Here is a 21,069-nt window from a genome sequence, read left to right on the forward strand (position 1 = left end):
CTCTTGAGCATGCAGTTGAGATGGGGACTCAGGTCTATGCTGGGCCCACTCTTGGCCCAGACTGCTTATCACGTTCAAGCAGTGTAGGATCTCCACTGCATTCAGAGATCAATCAGGCAGAACCTTTGGTGGAAGGTGCCTTTCAAATGTGATCAAACATGGTAGGGTTCGCTTCAGAACTTTTTGCAGTTTGCTGCACAAGTCCTTTCTTCCTGACGGATTTCATCATCAGTCTTGGGCCTTTGCAGGCCTCTTCTCATTCTAGTGATGATCAGCTCTCAGCTCTGCCAGGGCACGGGCTGGGCTTACTGATTATCAGTCCTAAGTACTGCCAGTCTGTGCCGGTATGAGCGATACAGGGTCTTAGCTACAATGTCCTTGACTGCATACATCACTAATTGACATGACTGGTTACTTCACATGAGTGACTCCATCTTACTCTTTACAGTCCCCCATCTAATTTCTTTTAAATAATTAAAGGAGAAAAGGGAAAAAATTTCTGAGCCTGCTGTGTCCTAATTGCCTTCTGGTCAAAACAATCTATATGCACGGTTATGTATTTTGGAGTCAACTATTCTGTTTCCACTCAAATGGGTTTTTTTTTTTTAATGTTACATATAGAGGTAGAGATAGATATCTTAAAAAACAAAGAACAACTATCTATATATCTAAGGAAATCTTTCCATTTGTAGCAACAAAATGAATTTTGTTTGGCAGCAAAAATCCCTGTCCCTTTCAAGGTTCTTCTAGCCTAAGAATCAAATTGACATGAGACAGATTAACAAGAGAAAATAAAATATAAGGGCACAGGTATGGGGAATCCACACAGACATGAAAATCCAAAGATAGGCAAACATGTCATTCTGAACTAAGAAGAAGAAAGTAAAGGTCTGGGGCTTCAATGGGAAGAAATGCAATTCATAAGAAGATGGAAAAGAGTACACGTTTGGTAAGCATATGTTTGCCAACCACTCAGAAACAATGGGACATAGAGGACTTTGATCAAACAGGCCTTATCAGGTTCCTCCTTGTCCACAATACTTAGATTATACCCTCATGTATTTATCTATGGTGCCATCTCTTCCTGGGGCAGTTTTGCTATCTAAACTATTTTTAGGCATTTGAGGGGAGAGGTAAAGACTTTTCCTGAATCCGCTGGGTTTTGATTGCTTTTGAACTCAAAATAATCTTCATGCCAAAATGGCCCTATATGGGATGGCCGGCTCTTGGCCCCTATATCTTGAAAGACATTTTGTTATATGAAATAAGCCAAATGCAGAATATTCCAGTGAAAAGGGTGATGGCCATTGTGTCAGATGCTGTGACACAGTGCAGGTAAAAATGGTCATTTTTAATGATACTCTTGGGTGTCCACTTCGGCTACACATGCAATGCTGCTTAGAACGCCATCTGAGAGAGCTCTGGTCAGTGAGATGGAGAAGTGCCTGTGGAGGCAGGACTGCCCTGAATAAAAAAGAAATAACTTACAACCAAAATCCCTATGTGCTGTCAGATTTTTTTTCTTACTCCTTAATCATGAAACAGAGTTTGGTACCTAGTGGTGGGGCAAAGATTTTGGGGCCATGAGAGATGAAAGAGGGGCACAATGCTGCATATGGATAATACCAGAGCAAAAATGAGGAAAAAGAGGGTACCCCATATGATGTCTCAGTCATTTTATCAGACATGGGCTTCCTACATATTCCTTGTGTACATAAAACAAAATATACATTTTATTTTCTATAAGTATTACTCTTTCTTAGTATAGCTGAACATTAACAGCTATAAAATGAAATAATTATATTTCACTTGCAATAATGTTAAATGTGATGAATCTGTTACCCAACTTCATTGTACTGAATTCCACACCTTATAGAAATCCTATTTCCACTCTAGACAGGATAAGCGTAAGAACAGCAAGGGCTGTGAAAGACCATGGGGATTTCTGGCCTAAAAATTGGGTGGACTATTTGCAGTAGACATGTTCACTGCCTCTCACTGCTGACCTGTGTCCCCAACTACTCAGTAACCAGCTCAGAGCCCAGAGCACGTGACTACCCTAATCACGGGCTAAGAGGAACGAGGGAGGTACGTGTCAGCTCTGAGGCCCATCCCTGGAAGAGCACCGACCTACAGTGCATCAGACCTATGCTGGGTAATACACCTGGGATACCAGTGCTTTGTGCAGCCACAGCCCATGCCTTGCTGATCCTGCCTATTACAGGGTCCAGAACGCTTCTTCATCTCCAACATCTACTCTGACATATGCCATTTTAAAGGGATGTCTACAGTGCTTCCATCATCCAATACCCCCCCTCACCATCCGCCACCAATAATGTAGACCCAGGGAAGATCAGTAAACTCTGTCATCCAACAGCATCTGCTTGCCAGTAACACCCAGGAATGCGGTTAAATCATGAAGAAAAATAGGAATTCCCTGATCCTCAGGAACTCACCATATTTCCCAAGCCTCCATTCCATTACATTTATTCATCAGATGACACCATCAGGAACTGTCTTGGACTATGGAATTACTACAGGCTTCTTCCAGTTCCCTCCCCACGTTTCAAAAGAGTTCTCTAGGTGTGCTTTTAATACATCAATTGGTCTTATCTTTCTCTCTCTAGGGAGTATAGATCATCCTGTTTTACCAATGTTCACATCCCTCTCGGTGCTAAACGTCTGAAATAATCCTGTGGCCCGCTGGCCTTGCATCCCTTTAATCTCAATTAAGAGGTCAATGAGGGCACTCAAGGCACAGCACAAGTAAAAAAATTGTCTGAACCGGCTTCTCCCTCTCCCTCTGCTGCTCCCCCTGCTTGTGCTCTTGCTCTTGTGCTCTCTCTCTCAAATAAATAAAATCTTAAAAAAAAAAAAAAGAATAATGTTTAATAAAAAAAAGTAAAACAAGTAGAATTTTTCTTTCTATATTTAGAGTCAGCTGTGTAACCTGGAAACAGATGCCCTCTTTCCACATGCAGAATTCATACAATTCTTCTTGCTATACTTATTCTCTCTTACCTCTTCTATTAGGATATTTTTCTTCTATTTAATCTAGTATCTATTATACACCCAGCACTCTCGTGGGCATACTGGGCATACGTTCAGTTCATTTAAACATCAATAGAATCCCTCCACCTATGCCATGGGCCACATTCCTTTATTAGTATCCATGGTGGAGTGCTTTGGAATTACTGGGCTAAGTCAACATAGAGCCATTCAAACTAAAACAGGTTTAGGTAAGCTTTGTGGGGATTTTCTCCGAGGGGCACATACGGGGGAGGGTCTAGAGTGCCAGGCAACATGGTTGCTACAAGGGCAGTTGGGGGTGTCATACTGGAAGTTACGTTAACTTCTAACTTGCATGGTGTTGTCTAGGAAATGCACTAGCAAGCACGGATGGTGTCAGTTCAAGTCCCCTGCAAACCCACTGACTACACAAAATGGATGCCAAGTAGCACCATCATGGAATAGTTCACCTAAACCATCATCAGTACCCTATATAATCTGTAATATATCCATCATAATATCCCAGGAGTCACTGAAAGGAGAAAAGCATACAATAGATAAGCTGTGGGAAAAATAATCACACATTATTTGAAGTTTTAGGCCATCAAATAGCCAAAACAACCTTAAAATCAAAACTGGAGGTATCATAATTCCAGATTTCAAGTTATATTACAAAGTGGTTAGTAACTAAAACACTGGCATTAAATAGACACACAGATCACTGGAATAGAACAGAAAACCCAGAATAAACCCAATTATATGGTCAAATAATCTTTGACAAAGGAGAAATTTATATACAATGGGAAAAAGAGTCTCTTCAACAAATGGTAGTGGGATAATTTGACAGCTACAAGCAAAAGAATAAAAGTGAACCACTTTCTTTCACCATCCACAAAAATAAACTCAAAATGGATTAAAGACCTAAGTGTGAGAACTGAAACTAAAAAAATCCTAGAAGAGAGCACAGGCACTAATGTCTCTGACATCACCCATAGCAACAATTTTCTAGATAGTTCTCCTGAGGCAAGCATATGAAAAGCAAAAATAAACTACTATGACTACATCAAAACAAAAGTCTTCTGCACAGAGAACAATCAACAAACCTAAAAGGCAACCTAGGGAATGGGAAAAGGTATTTGCAAATGACATTCTGATAAAATATCAGTATCTAAAATAAAGAACTGAGGGGCACCTGGGTGGCTCAGTCAGTTAAGCATCTGCCAGGTCATGATCTCAGGGTCTTGGGATCAAGCCCCACATTGGGCTCTCCAGTCAGTGGGAAGTGCTTCTCCCTCTCACTCTCCCTGTTTTTTTTCTCTCTCAAATAAATAAAATCTTAAAAAATAATAATAATACTAAAATAAAGAACTGATACAACTCAACACCAAAAAAACCCCCCAAATAATCCAATTAAAAAACGGCCAGAAGACATTAACAGGCATTTCTCCAAAGAAGACGTCCAGATGGGCAACAGACACATGAAAAGATACTCAACATCACTGATCATCCGGGCAATGTAAATCAAAACTACAATGAGCTATGATGTCACACCTGTAAGAATGGCTATATTCTGGCAAGGATGTGGGGAAAGGGAACCCTCTTGCACTGTTGGCAATGCAAACTGTGGCAGCCACTCTGGAAAACAGTATGGAGGTTCCTCAAAAAGTTAAAAATAGAACTACCCTATGATCCATCAATCACGCTACTGGGTATTTACCCAAAACAAACAAAAAGACTAATTTTCAAAGGGATACATGCACTCCGATGTTTGTTGCAACATTATTTACAGTGGCCAAATTATGGAAGCAGCCCAAGTTTCCATCCATAGATGAATGGATAAAGGAGATGTATATATATTCAATCATAAAAAGGAATGAAATTTCACCATTTGTAATGACATGAATGGAGCTAGAGAGTATAATGCCAAGCAAAATAGATCAGTTAGAGAAAGACAAATACTATAGGATTTCACCCATATGTGGAATTTAAGAAACAAAATGAACAAGCAAAGGGAGAAAAGAGAGACACAAACCAAGAAACAAGACTCTTAACTAGAGAAAACTATGATGATTACCAGAGGGGAGGTGGGTAGAGGGATGGGTCAAATAAGTGATAGGAATTAAGGAGTACACTTACCATGATGAAAAAAAATGAGGGAAAAAATCAAGTTAAAGGACTGAAAGAAATGAATTACTAGTTATGTTATACCTTTAGATCTCCCTACTGACACTTTTTGGAATAAATATTCTATGCATTGCAGCTTTAACAAGTCCTGGGTGTCATGCAAAGATGTATCTGAAAGATATCAAGTAACACAAAAGTAAAATCATTCCACTTACTACACTCAAATGAATACACTTAAAAGCTCTAATATACAAAATTAAAATCAATCAAGCCTGTTAGCAAGATGGCTGACTAGGGAGTATCAGGACTTCACTGCTCCATGGACACATAAACATACCTAGGGGATTTTGACCACATAGCCTTTATGGAACATAAGCCAATCTAGAGGTCAAAGAAACCCATCAAAGATGAAATCAAGAACAGCCTTATTGAAGAGGGTAGGAAAACGTGTTACATTTGCCCATACTTGTTTTGCCTCCCCAGCACACCATGGCAGGATTGTGAAAAAACACTCAATTTCTCCTTTATTCTTTGGAGGAAAGTAAGAATACTGGAATCTGTGTCCAACGTTGAGGCTTTTTGTGCAGCTGTCTGAGCTTATTTCATTTTGCATGGCGCAGAACATTAAACAGAATGGTGGAATACAAGGGATGCACGTTGGTGGTCATGAGAAAAACAAAGGTGAGAGCTATGTTAACAACAAGGAAGACTACAGTACTGGAGACAGACATCAGGAAGAGAAAGATATTGTGTGCTCTTGAACAGAAAAGTTTTGTTACTGGGAAATTACACACATGCCCAGAGAATATACATTCTCAAATGAGTTTGACAAAATCAGAATTTCCAGGTTGTTACTGGTGTTCTGAACAAAACAGATCCACAAAGACTGAAAGAGGTAGCTGTGTTTAAATTCCCAAATCTCAACAGAAGATCACAAAGCACACAAAGAGACAGAAATACATGTCCATTCAAAGGAACAAAATACATCTCCAGGAACTGGTTCTAAGTAATATAGAGTTATATTAGCTGATACACAATTTAAAATAATCATCTTTACGATGACCAGAGATTTAAAAGAGTAAACAAATAAACAAAATCAGAAAACTATGCATGAACAAAATGAAAATATCAATTAGAAAGTATAAGAAAGGACCAAAGAGAAAATGAAAGCTGAAGAGTACCAGTACTAAATCTCAAATTTCAATAGAAGAATCAAAAATGACTTGATCAAGCAAAAGAGAACACTAGAACATTTGAAGACCATTCATTTAAAATTAATTAATTATAAGGAGGAAAAAAAATGTGGATTTGGGACAAATGCCAATGCATTTGGGGGGACTCAAACACCATCATCAATATACACATCAAGGGGACCCAATTAGGTGAGGAAAAAGAAAAGAGGACAGAGAGCTCATTGGAAGAATTAATAGTTTCAACTTCCCTCAGTTGAGGAAAGAAACAGACCTACAACAAGAACCTCAATAAATTCCAAGTATATCATCCACACAGGTACACATTATGATCAAAATATCAAGACCACAAACAAAATGACAATCTGGAAAGCAACGAGAATGAAACAACTCGTCACGAACAGGAGAGCTTCTACAGAATTACTGAGGGATTTCTCAGCAGTAACCTTGTACGAAAAACGGAGTGGATGATCAAATAGTCCTGTAAAAAGAAAAGCTAGCAAGCAAGAATACCCTATCAATCAAACTGTAGAACAAATGAAATTATACCAAATAAACTCACCAGAATTTCATCATAGATTTTTTTTTAAAGATTTTATTTATTTGTCAGACAGAGAGAGAGAGCACAAGCACAGGAAGGGGCAAAGGGAGAGGGACAAGCAGGCTCCCCATGAGCAAGGAGCCCAATGCAGGACTTGAGCTGACGGCAGAGGCTTAACTGACTAAGCCACCCAGGTGTCCCATCACTAGCTATTTGCAAAAAAGGCTAAGAGTATACTTCAACTTGAAAAAGGATTCTAGACAACAAAAAATATATATGAAAATACAACACACTTCAATATAGCAAATACATACACAAATATAGAATTCTGTGATAATGTAATGCTCAAATTACTCTCATACATCAAGGAATCAGAAAATGAGCCATTTAACCCCAATAGTAACAGCAGAAAGGAAATTTTAACATACAGCAGACATCACCAAACTAGAGTATCACTAAAATAGGAAAATATCAACAAAAGGCGTTTCTGAAAAAATTGACATCCCTTAACTTGATCAAGAATAAAAGAGAAAAAAGTCAAAATCAGAATTTAAAGCAGACAACTGTAACTGACGCCAAGAAATAAAAATATCTATAAGAGATGATGATGAACAATTACATGTCTACAGATACCCCAAAAAGTACAAATTTCTACAAAAATACAACCAATCTGGACCGCAGCATGACAAAATTATAACAATTACAATAGATCTACTCAGTAGATTGAAAGAGCAATCAAAAAACTCACAACTAGGGCGCCTGGGTGGCTCAGTCAGTTACATCTGCCTTCAGCTCAGGTCAGGAACCTGGAGTTCCGGGATGGAGCCCCGCACTGGGCTCTCTGCTCAGCGGGGAGTCTGCTTCTCCCTCTATCCCTCACCCCGTTCATGCTCGCTTGCTCGCTCCCTCACTCTCAAATAAAATCTTAAAAAAAAAAAAACCACCTCACAACAAAGAAAATTCATGGGCCAGATGAATTCACTGGATAATTCAAGCAAACATTTATTGAGGAATTATCAAAACATTTTCTATGACACCAAAATTACCTATTAAAGCCAAAGGAAGACAATACAAGTAACTAAGAATACAAACTACTACCCATGATAAATATTCATGCAAAATTTACAATAAAACAAAATCAAAAGCACGTTTTGACATTCTATAATATGATTAAGTGGTATTCCTCCTCTAATTCAAAGCTGCTTCAACATAGGAAAAGGATAAATTTAGGACTCCACATTAACAGAATAAAGATCAAAAATCACATAATATGAATTGATGCAGAACAATAGAAAACACTCAAGAAAGGAGGAATAGAAGGATATCACCTCAACATAATTAGGGCCATATATGAAAAGTCTAAAGTTAACATCTGCAATAGGGAAGACTGAAAGCTTCTCCTCTATAATCAGGAACAAGGCAATGAAGTGACTTCACTTCCATTCAACTTAGCACTGGATGTTCTAGTTAGAACAATGAGACAAGATAAATAAATAAATGAATAAAAGTCATGGAAATTGGAAACAAAAAATAGAATCATCTGTGTTTCTATTATCTATTCTAACATCACAAAGACAAAATGCTTAAGATTTAACATAATGACAGGTCAAATCTAGTAGGATGAAAACTATAAAATATTGTGGAGGAATTGAAAGAAGAAATAAATGGAAACATATCCATGTTCTTGGAATGGTATACTTAATATTATACTTAATAATATTATTGAGTCAATACTACTCAAAGTGATCTACAGATTTTTTTTTAAGGTTTTATTTCTTTATTTGAGAGAGAGGGCGAACAGGGTGGAGAGGTAGAGAGAGAAGCAGACTCCCCGCTGAGCAGGGAGCCCAATGTGGGACTCGATTCCAGAAACCTGTGATCAATACCTGAGCCAAAGGCAGACGCTTAACTGACTGAGCCACTCAGGCGCCCCTAATCTACAGATTTAATGCAATGTCTATCAAAATCCCCATGACATTTTTGGCAGAAAGATCAAAACCCATCTTAACATTCATATGGAGGTCACAGGACCACACACACCCAGAAACATCTGGAAAATGAAGAGTACTTTGGTGGTATCACACTTCCTGATTTTAAGGCAAATTACAAAGTCATACTTATCAAAATAATGGAGTATAGACAGAGAATAATGGAACAGAATAAATAGCCCACATAGAAAAGCTCATGTCAAATGAACTTCACAAGGGTGCCTATTGCACACAGCAGGTAAAGGACAGCATCTTAAAACAAGTGTTGAGAAAACTGGATGCCCACATGGCAAGAATAAAGTTGGACACTTACCTAAAACCATATATACAAATACTACCTCAAAATGGATTGACAAACAAAACATATACATATAAAACTCCTATAAGAAAACAGAAATAGTTGGTTAAGCGTCTGCCTTCAGCTCAGGTCAGGATCCCAGGGTCATGGGATCAAGTCCTAAATCAGGCTCTTTGCTTAGCAGGGGAGGGGGGAAGGGGACTGCTTCTCTCCCTCCCTCTGCTGCTCCCCCTACTTGTGCTCTCTCACTCTGTGTCAAATAAATAAATAAAATCTTAAAAAAAAAAAAAGAAAAAACAGAGAAAAACCTATGTGACATTTGATTTCACAACGAATTCTTGGATATGATATCCAAAATTAAAAATAAACCAATGGGATTACAACAACCTTAAATACTATCGCATATTTAAAAAGCAATGGAGTGAGTCAATGTGCCTGGGTGGCTTAGGCATTTAACTCTTGGTTTCAGCTTAGGTCATGATCTCCCAGCCCTGGGATTGAGCCCCACATGGGGCTCTGTGCTCAACAAGGAGTCGGCTTCAAATTTTCTCTCCCTCTCCCCTCCCTTCTGCCCTTTCCCCCCTGCTCACGTGCCCATGCTCTCTTAAATTAAATAAATAAGTAAATTTTGTTAAAAAAAAAAAAATGAAGTGAAACAGTAAACTACAGATGGGAGAAAATCTTTGCAAAGCATATATGTGAAAAGGAATTAATCTCCTGAATAAAAAGGTCACACAACACAACATTAATACACAACCTAATTAATAAACAGGTGGAAAGGGATGCCTGGGTGGCTCAGTCAGTTAAGTGTCTGCCTTCAGCTCAGGTCACACAACACAACATTAATACACAACCTAATTAATAAACGGGTGGGGAAAAGGATGCCTGGGTGGCTCAGTCAGTTAAGTGTCTGCCTTCAGCTCAGGTCATGATCCCGGGTCCTGGGATCGAGCCCCTAGTCAGACTTCCTGCTCAGAGGGAGGCCGGCTTTTCCTTCTCCCTCTGCCTGCCGTTCCCCCTGCTTGTGCTTGCTGACAAATAAAATCTTGAATGAATGAATGAATGAATGAATGAATGAATGAATGAATAGGCAGAGGACTGAATAGACATTAATCCAAAAAATATATAAGCAACTGGACAGCAAGCATATGAAAGATGCTCAAAATCACTAATGACTAGTGAAATACAAATTAAAACCACAATGAGCTATCGCAGGATAATTGCCATGAAATAAAGCAAAAGTAACGTGTTAGCAAGAGTGTGGAGAAACTGGAACCCTTAAATAGTGCTGGATGAAATATAAAATAGTGGAACTGCTATGAAAAACACTATGCAGTTTCCTGAAAACATTACAAATAAAATTATCCTATGATCCAGCCAACCACCGTCCACGTTCATACACGAAAGAATTCCAAGGTAGATCTGAAATTGATATTTGCACATCCACGTCCATTGCAGCACAGAAACCAGTAATAGGCAGAATCCACACAAATGGCCACGCACAGATAAATGGAAAAATAAAATGTAGCATATACATATCACGGAACACTTCTCAGTTTTCCAAGAGGAACAGATTTTGTGACCTGACAGAACTTAGATAAGCCTCGGGGACAGTGTGTTAAATGAAATAAAGGAGTCACAAAGACAGATACAATAGGATTCCACTTTTGTGAGTAACCTAAGACCGTCAAACTCTAATTTCACATAGATCCAATCAGAAAATGAGAATATTCAGGACAGTCCCAGGAATTTTTGTACAAAACAAGACAATTATAGAATGACATTAAGTTATACAGAAATAGGGTAACAACTGAGACTGCACTACATGGTGGGCAATGTTCTAACGTCCTCCATAGCACTCATTTAAGAATTCTGAGGTTGGGGGGCCTGGCTGGCCCAGTCAGTAGAGCGCTCAACTCTTGATCTCAGGGCTGTAAATTTGCACCCCATGTTCAGCATACAGATTACTTAAAATGAATTTCAAATGATAGTGCATAACAAAAAAAGACTTTGAAGTAAAATAGGGAATTACGTTTTCTCATTTTAGGGAGGTGCTTAGGCTATGATGAAATTATGGAGTCTGAATTTTGTGGGGTCATGTTTGAAACTGTCCTAGGTTTGGAAACAATAAAGCAGACAACACATCACTTCTGTCCCCAGTGTTTCTGGGATTTCTGCCCAAATCTTGTTATCTGCACCACTCTTCTCATGTACTTCCAACAAATAAAACTTAAAAGATGGCTTAATATAGAGTTCTTCTCTGTGCACAGATTTTCCCAGATACCCAGAAGCAGTAAAAAGCAAACAGATCACTGAGGCCCTCACAGTCCAAGGGAAGGTTTTTTGTTTTTTGGTTTTTTCTGTTATGCACAGAGGACGTGATGGAGATCACTGGAGATGAAGGAGAATTCTTAGAGGACAGAAGACCGCAATAGTGTTGGACAGATGGCCCTCTGTGAGATGAAGAGAAATGAACTTAGGCTTCTCACAATCATTTCTGTAGAAGCAGAGCTCCCCAAATCATATTTTCAGGTCCTGCTTCTTCCTGGACCTTTGGGCCTCACCTCCATCATCTGTTTCATTCATTCCCACCTACCTGGGTGGATGAACACTGTCTCTTTTCTCCTCACATCCCAGAGCTCCCTCTTTTGCTCCAAAAAGATGACCAGGTCTGGCTTTGACACAACGAGACCTGTTTATTAGAAAAAAAGGAAAAAGAGTATTGCTGGAGATTCTTTCAATCCACAATTGTGCTCAGTAGAGAAGACAGGACATTGTAGAATTCTAGAAAATGATTTCCCAAAAGCTGTTGCCCAGAAGCCCCTTTAGGACACACAGGAGGTGTTTCCAATGTTCACATCCTGACCTCCACTTCCAAGTACTACTAATACAATAATAAAGAGTAGAAATAGGGAACCGAAGATGTGGGCAATATCATTTTATGCCACTCAGTGTTTAGAACTGCCAGTAATCTACAGAAGTGATGCTGTTCCCTTCAGGAAGGGGAAAATAAAGCTGAAAAGGACACACCCTGAAGATTTTCTCTATATCTACAAACCCCTACTTATTTCCCTGTCTGGATCTGAATTCCACGCATTCACAAGGGGAATCTTCCAAGAGAAAGTCTTCACAGGAAGAACGAAACCCCGAGTGCGGCTTGGGACATCTGGCAGGAGTCATCCTCACCCAAGAACAGGAGGTGTCCGTAGTTCTCCAGCATCACGTCCCTGTACAGTTCCCGCTGCGTGTGGCTCAGGCATTGCCACTCCTCCTGGGAGAATTCTATGGCCACGTCCCCGAATGTCAGCAGTCCCTGCAAGACATACCACCGTCACCAAGTGGCCATCGACAGAGTTCATAACGGTCCCTAAGATCAAGAGGGAGTTAGTGTCACCAGCTAGACCCCGAGACCTAACCTTCACTGCTCACCTGCTTGTACCCTCCGACACTTGTCCCACGTTTTACTTAACCTCTTGCTTCCACCTTATCTTTTACTTCAGGGAAAAGACCCCATGGGCAAAGTCTCCTATGATGGAAACAGAAACTACCCCACAAGTAGCAACAACTGCCACTACAAAGAGCTCGTGCTGGTCCCTACCACCCAGCCCAGTTTGAGCTTAACTCCCGACTCACACCAACACAGATGGACCATGGAGTGACCCACAGAGTGACTGACATTTTTGCTTCATTACAAAACTAAAATCTCTGCTCACACCTCATTTACATAATATAAGAAGTATGTAAGGAACTATTTACTTACGGGGCACGTGCGACTTATGCCCTACATCTACATATAATGACAAGGCTCCCATTTCTAAATATTCATCCTAACTCTAGATAAAAGGAACCCATTCACCCTTGCTTGGGGGAGTCAAGGCTTTGGAAGTTATTCCCTGTGATCTGCTTATCTGACACAAAGCTTCCTTTCTGTGACAACCCCACCTGAGGTAGTTTCTGAGACTCAGCAAGGAGTGAACGCATGTTCATTCAGTTACATTAGAGCTGGTTCTGGCTTAAATGAGTTTCTTGCTTTATGCAGTAAGACGATTTTTAGCACGGTAATATGCTCGAATGTATTCTCTAGCTCCGTTAGGAGGATGGCAAATGATCCACAAAGCCATTATAAATACTGTGTATTTCTCCAAGATAAATTGTAAAATGAGGGCATAAACACAGGCATATACACCGAGTACCGTGTTTATATCATACGGTATAAATTGTGTCTATCTCTTAGAGGGAAAATTTGGGTGGGTTACAAATGTACATATCAAATTCTAAAGTGAATGAGAATTTCACAACAGTGCCCTGGAGATCTTGTTAAAATGCAGATTCTTTTCAGGAGCTCTGGGGTGGGATCCTGGTCTGCATTTCTAACAAGGCAGTAGCCTATGGGCCAAGGGATACATTTTTGAATAACAAAGAGGTAGAACCCAAAGGCAAGAATTCTTGGAGGACTTGGAACCGAACAGGTTTTGTAGCAGTTACAGGTTTCACTAGAATAGCAAGAATGGCAACAATATTTTTGAGCACTTCTAGTTACTAGATAGCATTCTAACAATTTTTCATAAACTAATGCAAAATAATAATAATCTAAGACAGCAAACATATTATTCTTCCACTTTTATGCAAATATTTTGTCAAACATCCAGTACATGGAAGGGATCAGGTTAGTAACCTAACCTAGAGTTGATCTCAAATGACACACAGGTCAATGTACAGAGAAGACTCTAAAAAAGCAGTGTTCATAGCAGGTGTCAAACCTGAGAAGAGTGATGGAAACAAGAGGGGATCCACATAAAATCGGTCTCCCTTTTACATTTTATGCACACATCCATACATTTAAAAAGTAATTACATGATCTCAGGGTCCTGGGTTCGAGCCCCACGTTGGGTGGGGAAGTGGTCATGGCAATTTAAATTAAGGAACATTTTCAAGGACATAAAATTTATGTATCTACTTTGTGGAAGATGATGCTTCTTTTATTCACACGATAAAGACAAATGCACAGAATATTAAAAAAAATATAGCCAGTTTCTGAGTCTAGTATTCACTGACAGTTTTTGTTTCAATCATTTGTGCTATGTTATGTTTCAGAATTTTAAGACACTTGAACATGTTAATTATGTGATCCTTGTTTTCTTTTTCTGAAAGTACAAAGAGAAGAGTACGTCTGGGATGTGGGTAGAGTAAAATGGAAATTTACAGGCTCAGAACCACCGTTCCCAGAAGTCAGTAAGTATCTCCAGTGCACAAAAGTGAGAGCCTTCATTATCCAGTGGAACTCATAGAAGAAAGGAATTTCCACTTTAATTCTGAAGACTTCTGCACATCTTTCAGTAAATCCATCTCACATCTGCATGAATGATAAAAGGGAAAACAGTAACAGCATAGAGGAGCAATCTGCCAGAGAATGCCAAACCAAGGAAACAAAATTAACACCAGCTGTAGGGAAGCAAAGTGGTATCAGTGCCTGAGACACACAGGACACGTTATCACTGCTGTGTTGTTGTGGCCCCCAAAAGGAAATCAGAAGATTAATCTAATTACGAGCAAACAGTGGATTTATGCAAATTTCAAGCCACATATAGCTCCCATGTCCTGTAATGTCTAGCGTATTTGAAATAGAACATCTTTCTTTCACATTCTAAAGAGCAAGACTGTTTCTTTTCCAAAACTTTCTGAGTTATTCTGGGTCTACTGTCCAACCATTCTACTTATTTGTCCATTTAATTAATCCCGATGTACACAGAGCTCACAAAGCATCCAGACAGAACCTAAATGTGAAATGTTCTCCTTGATTGATATCCCAGGATCTGACTTCATCCACAGGAGGAACTGCTTTTCCCTGTGGATCTGTCACAAAGGGAATATTTTCAATGGTTGCAAGACATTAATTCCAAGTGACGACTGTTGTCACCCTACTGGAAGCCAGGTTGGAGAGAAGGGAGAGAAGCCTGTGAAATATAGGCGAGAAGTGTTCTAAAGACCTAACCTTGAGTATTATTTTTTTTTTAAAGATTTTATTTATTTATTTGACAGACATAGAGACAGCCAGCGAGAGAGGGAACACAAGCAGGGGGAGTGGGAGAGGAAGAAGCAGGCTCATAGCGGAGGAGCCTGATGTGGGGCTCGATCCCAGAACGCCGGGATCACGCCCTGAGCCGAAGGCAGACGCTTAACCGCTGTGCCACCCAGGCGCCCCTTGAGTATTATTTTTTAAAAGGTTTTGAAAAATAGGTGAAGGGGCACCGGGCTCAGTCGGTGCAGCATGCGATTCTTGATCTCAGTCGGTGCAGCATGCGATTCTTGATTCTTGAGTTCGAGCCCGACATTGGGTATAGAGAGTACTTAAAAATAAAATCTTAAAAAAGTAGGTGAAAACACTCATGAGGCAGAAACATCAGAACTAGAGGACCCAGCATTTGCAATTTCTAAATGCAGGTAAATTCAGGAGAAAAAGATGACACGGCCTGTGACGCCCGATGCAAGGCTTACCTGAGAACTGGCCATTTCTTTTTTCCTCGCCTGGTCCTTTAGCTTTCTTTCTCACAAGATATTTGTGGAGATATCACAGCTGCATCAGGAGAATATGCCTTTAAAGTCACCAAGAGAACTTCTTCACCTGCAAACTGCTAGCCGGCCCTCTAGCAGTTTAGAAAGGCCCAACTTCCTAGTCCTTTGGGGCAGGAGCTATTCAGGAACTATGAGCTCCTACTTGGAGATCGATCCCTGACTTTTTCTTCTGTTTGGGCGGCCTTCCCTCCCACAGACGCCCACAAATTCAGCTACAGCACAGGAACCGTGTGCTGCATGGACCTGACCCTCCCAGACTCATGTAGCAGAGACCATGTTACCTCTCCTTGAGCCACGCTAAAGCCTGCTCTCAGCTCTCATAAAAATAACCTGAAGCCCTCGTGCTTAACCCTGGACTTAACTGAGAATCACCTGGAGCCCTTCATTAACACAACACTGTTGTTTTCACCTAAACCAAGTGACAGAATCAGAGGTGGGTGGGGAGGAGGGCACCAGCGACGATCTGATCAGTCCTGACACTCCACACATGACCCAGATTTAGATCCACACCTTCTCCACTGATAAGAGTTTCTGGAGATTGACACACTGAGGGAGACACCCTTACAAATGGGAGCTTTCCTTTATAAATGCTAATGTCTCTTCCAATAGGAAACTTTTACCAGGTTTCAGAGCTTTTCCTTTGCTCTGTCTTTAAAATAACCAGCCTAAAATAATTCTTATGCCAAAGAGACCTATTTTGGGATGACAAATTCTGCTCCCCTTCCAGTACGTAAATGTTTACTTTCGTAAGTAACTGCCATACAATTTTCCAAAGTACATGTACTTTTCATCCTCCCATCAGCAATATATGAGAATTCTTAATCCCTCAACATTTTCAAGAAAATTTGGTGTTACCTTTTTCCTTTATTTTAGCCATTCTAGAAAATATTAACTGGTTTCTCACTGTAAAATATGAAGTGGTCTTGCTATATTTGTCCTGGTGACTGGAATGAATGTGTAGGAAAAGCAGCTTTTTTTTTTTTGTTCTATGCCTCAAGATTCTTTGGCTGGTCTAAAAATCAAACTAACATAAGACAGATTCATAGAACAAAAACAAATTTAGTTTCTTATTACAGGAATCCCGAAGATATGAGGCTCAAAGACAGGTGACTGATGCTTATATGCCATTCTGACCTAAGGAGAAGGGGGTACGGATTTACAATTTCAAAAAGGGGGAAGTACATTCACAGGAAAATGGAAAGAACAAATGTTTGGAAAACAAATGTTTGCCACACCAGGCAGGTAACTCTTTCTGATACAAAAAATTATCTCTGTTTTAGTTGTCTTCCTGGTAGAAGTCCCCCCATCGAATTTCTTCTTGGTTATATATATCAGCCTCAGAAAAGAAGAAAATCCTTCTACTTGTAGCACAGAAAAAATATGTATTAATCGACTGTTTATGTCACTGGTAAGACTTCCAGTCAATAGTAGCCTGTTAAGAGTTAAATTTTTGGGCGTTTGCTTCCACAGCACATATGCTGGAATTGGAGACATGCATAGATTAGCATAGCCCCTGCACAAGGAGGACACACAAATTTGTGAAGCATTCCGTATCAAAAAAAAAAGTTAAGTTTCTGGGGACTCAAAAGCGATACATTGATTTTCAGCTGCACAGTGGGGTTGGAGCCCCAAAGCCCCACATTGTTTAAGGGTCAACTTTATTTTATTCTTAACAAGGTTAACAAATACAAGTACTGCTACTACTAATAAAAACTCTTTTCTTTGTAGATGGTTTTCAGGCACCACATCAGTACTCACAAAACCACACAGAAATGAAGCCACAGTCCCCTGTAAACCACCCCTTCCTTACAGTGACCCAACAATCTTGAATTCAACCACTTAACCATTTGCTCTAGACAAAGTCTCTGGTTGGTAGGGACCATGGCTCTTCACCTGTTTTTCTAATGACCATATTAAATAGAAACCATCACTTTCTCTATCAGTTTGCACACTCTAAGCCTCCTCACAGTACAAGGAACCTGGCTCCCATTTGGGTGCCATGAAGGAGATTCCTTCTATGGGGGAAGAAGAGGACCCTGAATGACACTCCACTTCCTCTGAGATGGAAGCAAATTCAAGTCTATTGTCATCTTGGCCCCAGTCTGCACAGGAGATTCCACCGAATCCTAAGTCCCTGGTGCTGGAGAGAGTGTCCTCAGTAAGACCGACCGGATGCCCCCAAAGTGATAAAAAGAAGACTCAGGCTGGGTTGGTGGCATCTGCTAGGCTGAGAGCACCCTCGGACACAGGTGTGATATTACCTGTCCCTGAGCAGTACTCTTATGTACAATGTCTCTACTCCAGTAACACAGTGTACACAAAGGTCTAATTGTGGTCATGGCTCTGGATATTTTCTAAGTCCTGACCTCCTTTGGCTAGGGATCTTCTCCCTTCTTGACATGGCTCAAGGCAGGGCATGTGTCCCTGAAAAGTGCTGCTTTTGACGCCTATGCTTGTTGGCTCTGAACTGACCATCAGTAGCACCAGGTCATTGAAGGAAATCTGGACAACACTGGGGTCCCACTCCAGTGAGGGCCTTTGGCTTTATGTCTTTGTTCCAATCTCTCAAGCTCAAGAAAATATTATCTCGGGGCGCCTGGGTGGCATGGCGGTTGGGCGTCTGCCTTCGGCTCAGGGCGTGATCCCGGCATTGTGGGATCGAGCCCCACATCAGGCTCCTCCGCTGTGAGCCTGCTTCTTCCTCTCCCACTCCCCCTGCTTGTGTTCCCTCTCTCACTGGCTGTCTCTATCTCTGTCGAATAAATAAATAAAATCTTTAAAAAAAAAAAAAAAGAAAATATTATCTACCCTGAATTATCCACACATCCTCAGACAAAAAAAAATCTCGCCTTCTCTCATGAATCCTAAGTGGAAAACAGGCTCTGCATGCAGATCCTAGGTGGGCTCGTACCTCTGTCTTTGTGGTCGTCACAACGATAGGAGGGAACCTGGAGGGGAGATGATGCTCTAGGGCATCTTGTCCATCCCCAAGCGGTGGACTCCAAATTTGGAGCTGCAGTGAGAGGTCTCTGCAGGGGCAGGGGAGCAGCAGCAGGCACCCTCTGCACGTGCGTGGGCATTTGGGCAACAGATGGAGGCAGTGTAGCTTCTCAGACCAATTTGGTACACATGCTTGTCTCCTTGGGATTCCCAGGCCCTACTGTCTGAATCAGTTTTAGGTCTGCACATTAGAAGGAGCTGGAACTGCTGATTGCCATGCTGGGATATTGTCTCCATGGGAATCTGCTCTAACTTTGCTCTAGCAGAGACAGTAGGACTCATATAGACAAGACATGAAGATTTTGGGGCATCCAAGCTCTGTGCTGCACAACTGTGGGTTAGAGCTGGAAGCCTGAGACAGTATTGGGGGGGAGATAATCTGTGAAATGACCTTCCAGAGGGGATTTGATGGACACCTTGGGTGTTTATGTGGGGACTGGTAATTCTGGCCAGTGTTGGGGGAAACAGAATTAAAAGCAAAATTTCTCCCAAACCAGAAAACCTCCAGACAAACGTAGAAGAGAAAGAAAAAACACTTTTTTTTAAAGATATTATTTGAGAGAGAGAGAATTCGCACACAGTGAGAGGGAGAAGCAGGTCCCCCACCGAGCAGGGAGCCCAGTGCAGGGCTTGATCCCAGGACCCCAAGACCATGATCTGAGCCGAAGGCAGACCCAACCCACTATACCAGTCAGGTGTCCCCAAAAAACATTTTTATTACAGAATAAGCATTAAACCAGATTGTGGTGCCAGTTACAGGCAATTTACCAAGTGATAAGGACCAAAAGAAATCTCACCCTTTCATGTAGCCAAGCAGATACAACTTACTATATTCATGTGCTCAAGATAAATAACAATTAGGCCTCAAGTAAGAGGATTTGACAGCATTTGATATTTGGGGTGACCATCCGTGTGTTAACTGGCTTTATTCCAAGTTGAAGTAAACTCATATCCTTAGGACAGGAAGTATTTTTGCACCATGGAACTTGCTCCTGCTGGAGTTAGGCTCCTACCTTCATGCAGAAACTGAGGGGTGGGCATGCTATCCCCCTTGATGATCACATGTCAAAGAGCTAGATCCCATGCAGCTGAGACATTCCTAGAGGGCACCTGGGTGGCTCAGTAGGTTAAGCGTCTGCCTTCGGCTAGGGTCATGATCCCAGAGTCCTAGGATCAAGCCCCACGTCGGGCTCCCTGCTCAGCAGAGTCTGCTTCTCCCTCTCCCTTTACAGCTCCCCTCCACTCATGTTCTCTCTTGCACGCTCTCAAATAAATAAATAAAATCTCGAAAAGAAAGAAAGAAAGAAAGAAAGAAAGACATTCCTAGACCTGAAAGTCAAAAAATGCTCTCTTCAGCTTAAAAGGATTTATGTATATTTCAAAGATATGGAGAAGGAAATTACAAGATTGCTAAACTGAACAGTCTAAAAAAAGAGAGGTGAAGGAAATCTTTTCCCTTAGTTTGAGCTCACATTATTACACTTCCTGTGTTATTTGTCCTTACCACAACCAGGTCTAGGGCTCTGATCACCCAGGGCTGGTCAACATCTAGATTCCAACAGGCACAGGATTTGGGAAGCTGGGGGTGGCCTGGAGCTCATTGTGCTCCTGCACAAGGGTCTGAGCAGGAAGGAGGGGGTAGCACTGGACAAGGCTCAGCAAGGACACACAAGTGGGGAGATAGTGCAGGCTTGGTGGAAGGACTGCTCTGTGCTATAGACACTGACTCAGGTTGGAGTTGTGCTCTGCCTTAATCCATGCGTGCCTTCGGACAGATGGCATCATGAGGGCTGGTCCACAAGCCTTGGTTGATGGAGGGCCAAAGTTGCTGTGGGAGACTCAGGCCAGGTTTCCTGTGGACACTTGTGAGGGTTTGAGTGGAATCTTAGGAGCACAGGCTCTGTAGCCGCACTTCCTAAGAGAGGAGCTGTGTGTGTGTTGCGGGGGAACACTGTGTCATTGCTTAGTGCACATGTGAGTGGGCAGGAGTCCATGGTGACAGCACGGTGGGTGAGGGAGTCAGTGCCAGAATTTTGTCCTCCAGAAACTCCCCACTCCGCAGACCCGGATGACTCCAGGGGAGATATGGAGTCACAGGATGATAAATGGTTTGAAGGCATGGAGCAGGTAAGCAGATTTTCCCTCCAGTCCAGGCCCCTGCAACCAGGTCCAAGTCAGGGTAATGCACTCATGTGTCCTGCCCTAACCAGGCTCACTGGCTGAACACACTGGGTCTAAATGCCAAAGCCTTAGAGCAACAGCACTTCTTCCGTTTGGGCATCTCCTACGCGGTGGCACCAACAATTATCAAAGCTGAGCATACAGGCGTCGTCACCACAGGTTTGT

At 41.3% G+C, this 21,069-nt stretch overlaps 2 protein-coding genes and 1 pseudogene across 2 annotated transcripts in view; 1 reads left to right on the top strand and 2 right to left on the bottom strand.

Moving 5' to 3' along the window:
- The window catches only part of LOC113250190 (zinc finger protein 345-like), a 144,570-nt gene extending 132,733 nt beyond the window's left edge, over positions 1-11,837 (bottom strand). Inside the window, exon 1 of the mRNA XM_057313966.1 lies at positions 11,747-11,837. The gene's annotated coding sequence lies outside the window, so the exon portion shown is untranslated. The remainder of the gene's footprint in view (positions 1-11,746) is intronic.
- LOC113247307 (uncharacterized) overlaps positions 1-21,069 on the bottom strand; it is a 42,650-nt gene that overhangs the window by 14,370 nt on the left and 7,211 nt on the right. The window contains exons 3-4 of the mRNA XM_057314658.1: positions 12,337-12,463; positions 11,747-11,842 (exon numbers count right to left, since the gene is read on the bottom strand). Coding sequence (XP_057170641.1) covers positions 11,747-11,842; positions 12,337-12,463 — 223 coding nt within the window. The remainder of the gene's footprint in view (positions 1-11,746; positions 11,843-12,336; positions 12,464-21,069) is intronic.
- LOC113247346 (U6 spliceosomal RNA) lies at positions 17,182-17,281 on the top strand (annotated as a pseudogene).

The sequence above is a fragment of the Ursus arctos genome, unplaced genomic scaffold (genome assembly GCF_023065955.2).
Source record: "Ursus arctos isolate Adak ecotype North America unplaced genomic scaffold, UrsArc2.0 scaffold_19, whole genome shotgun sequence".
Lineage (NCBI taxonomy): Eukaryota > Metazoa > Chordata > Mammalia > Carnivora > Ursidae > Ursus > Ursus arctos.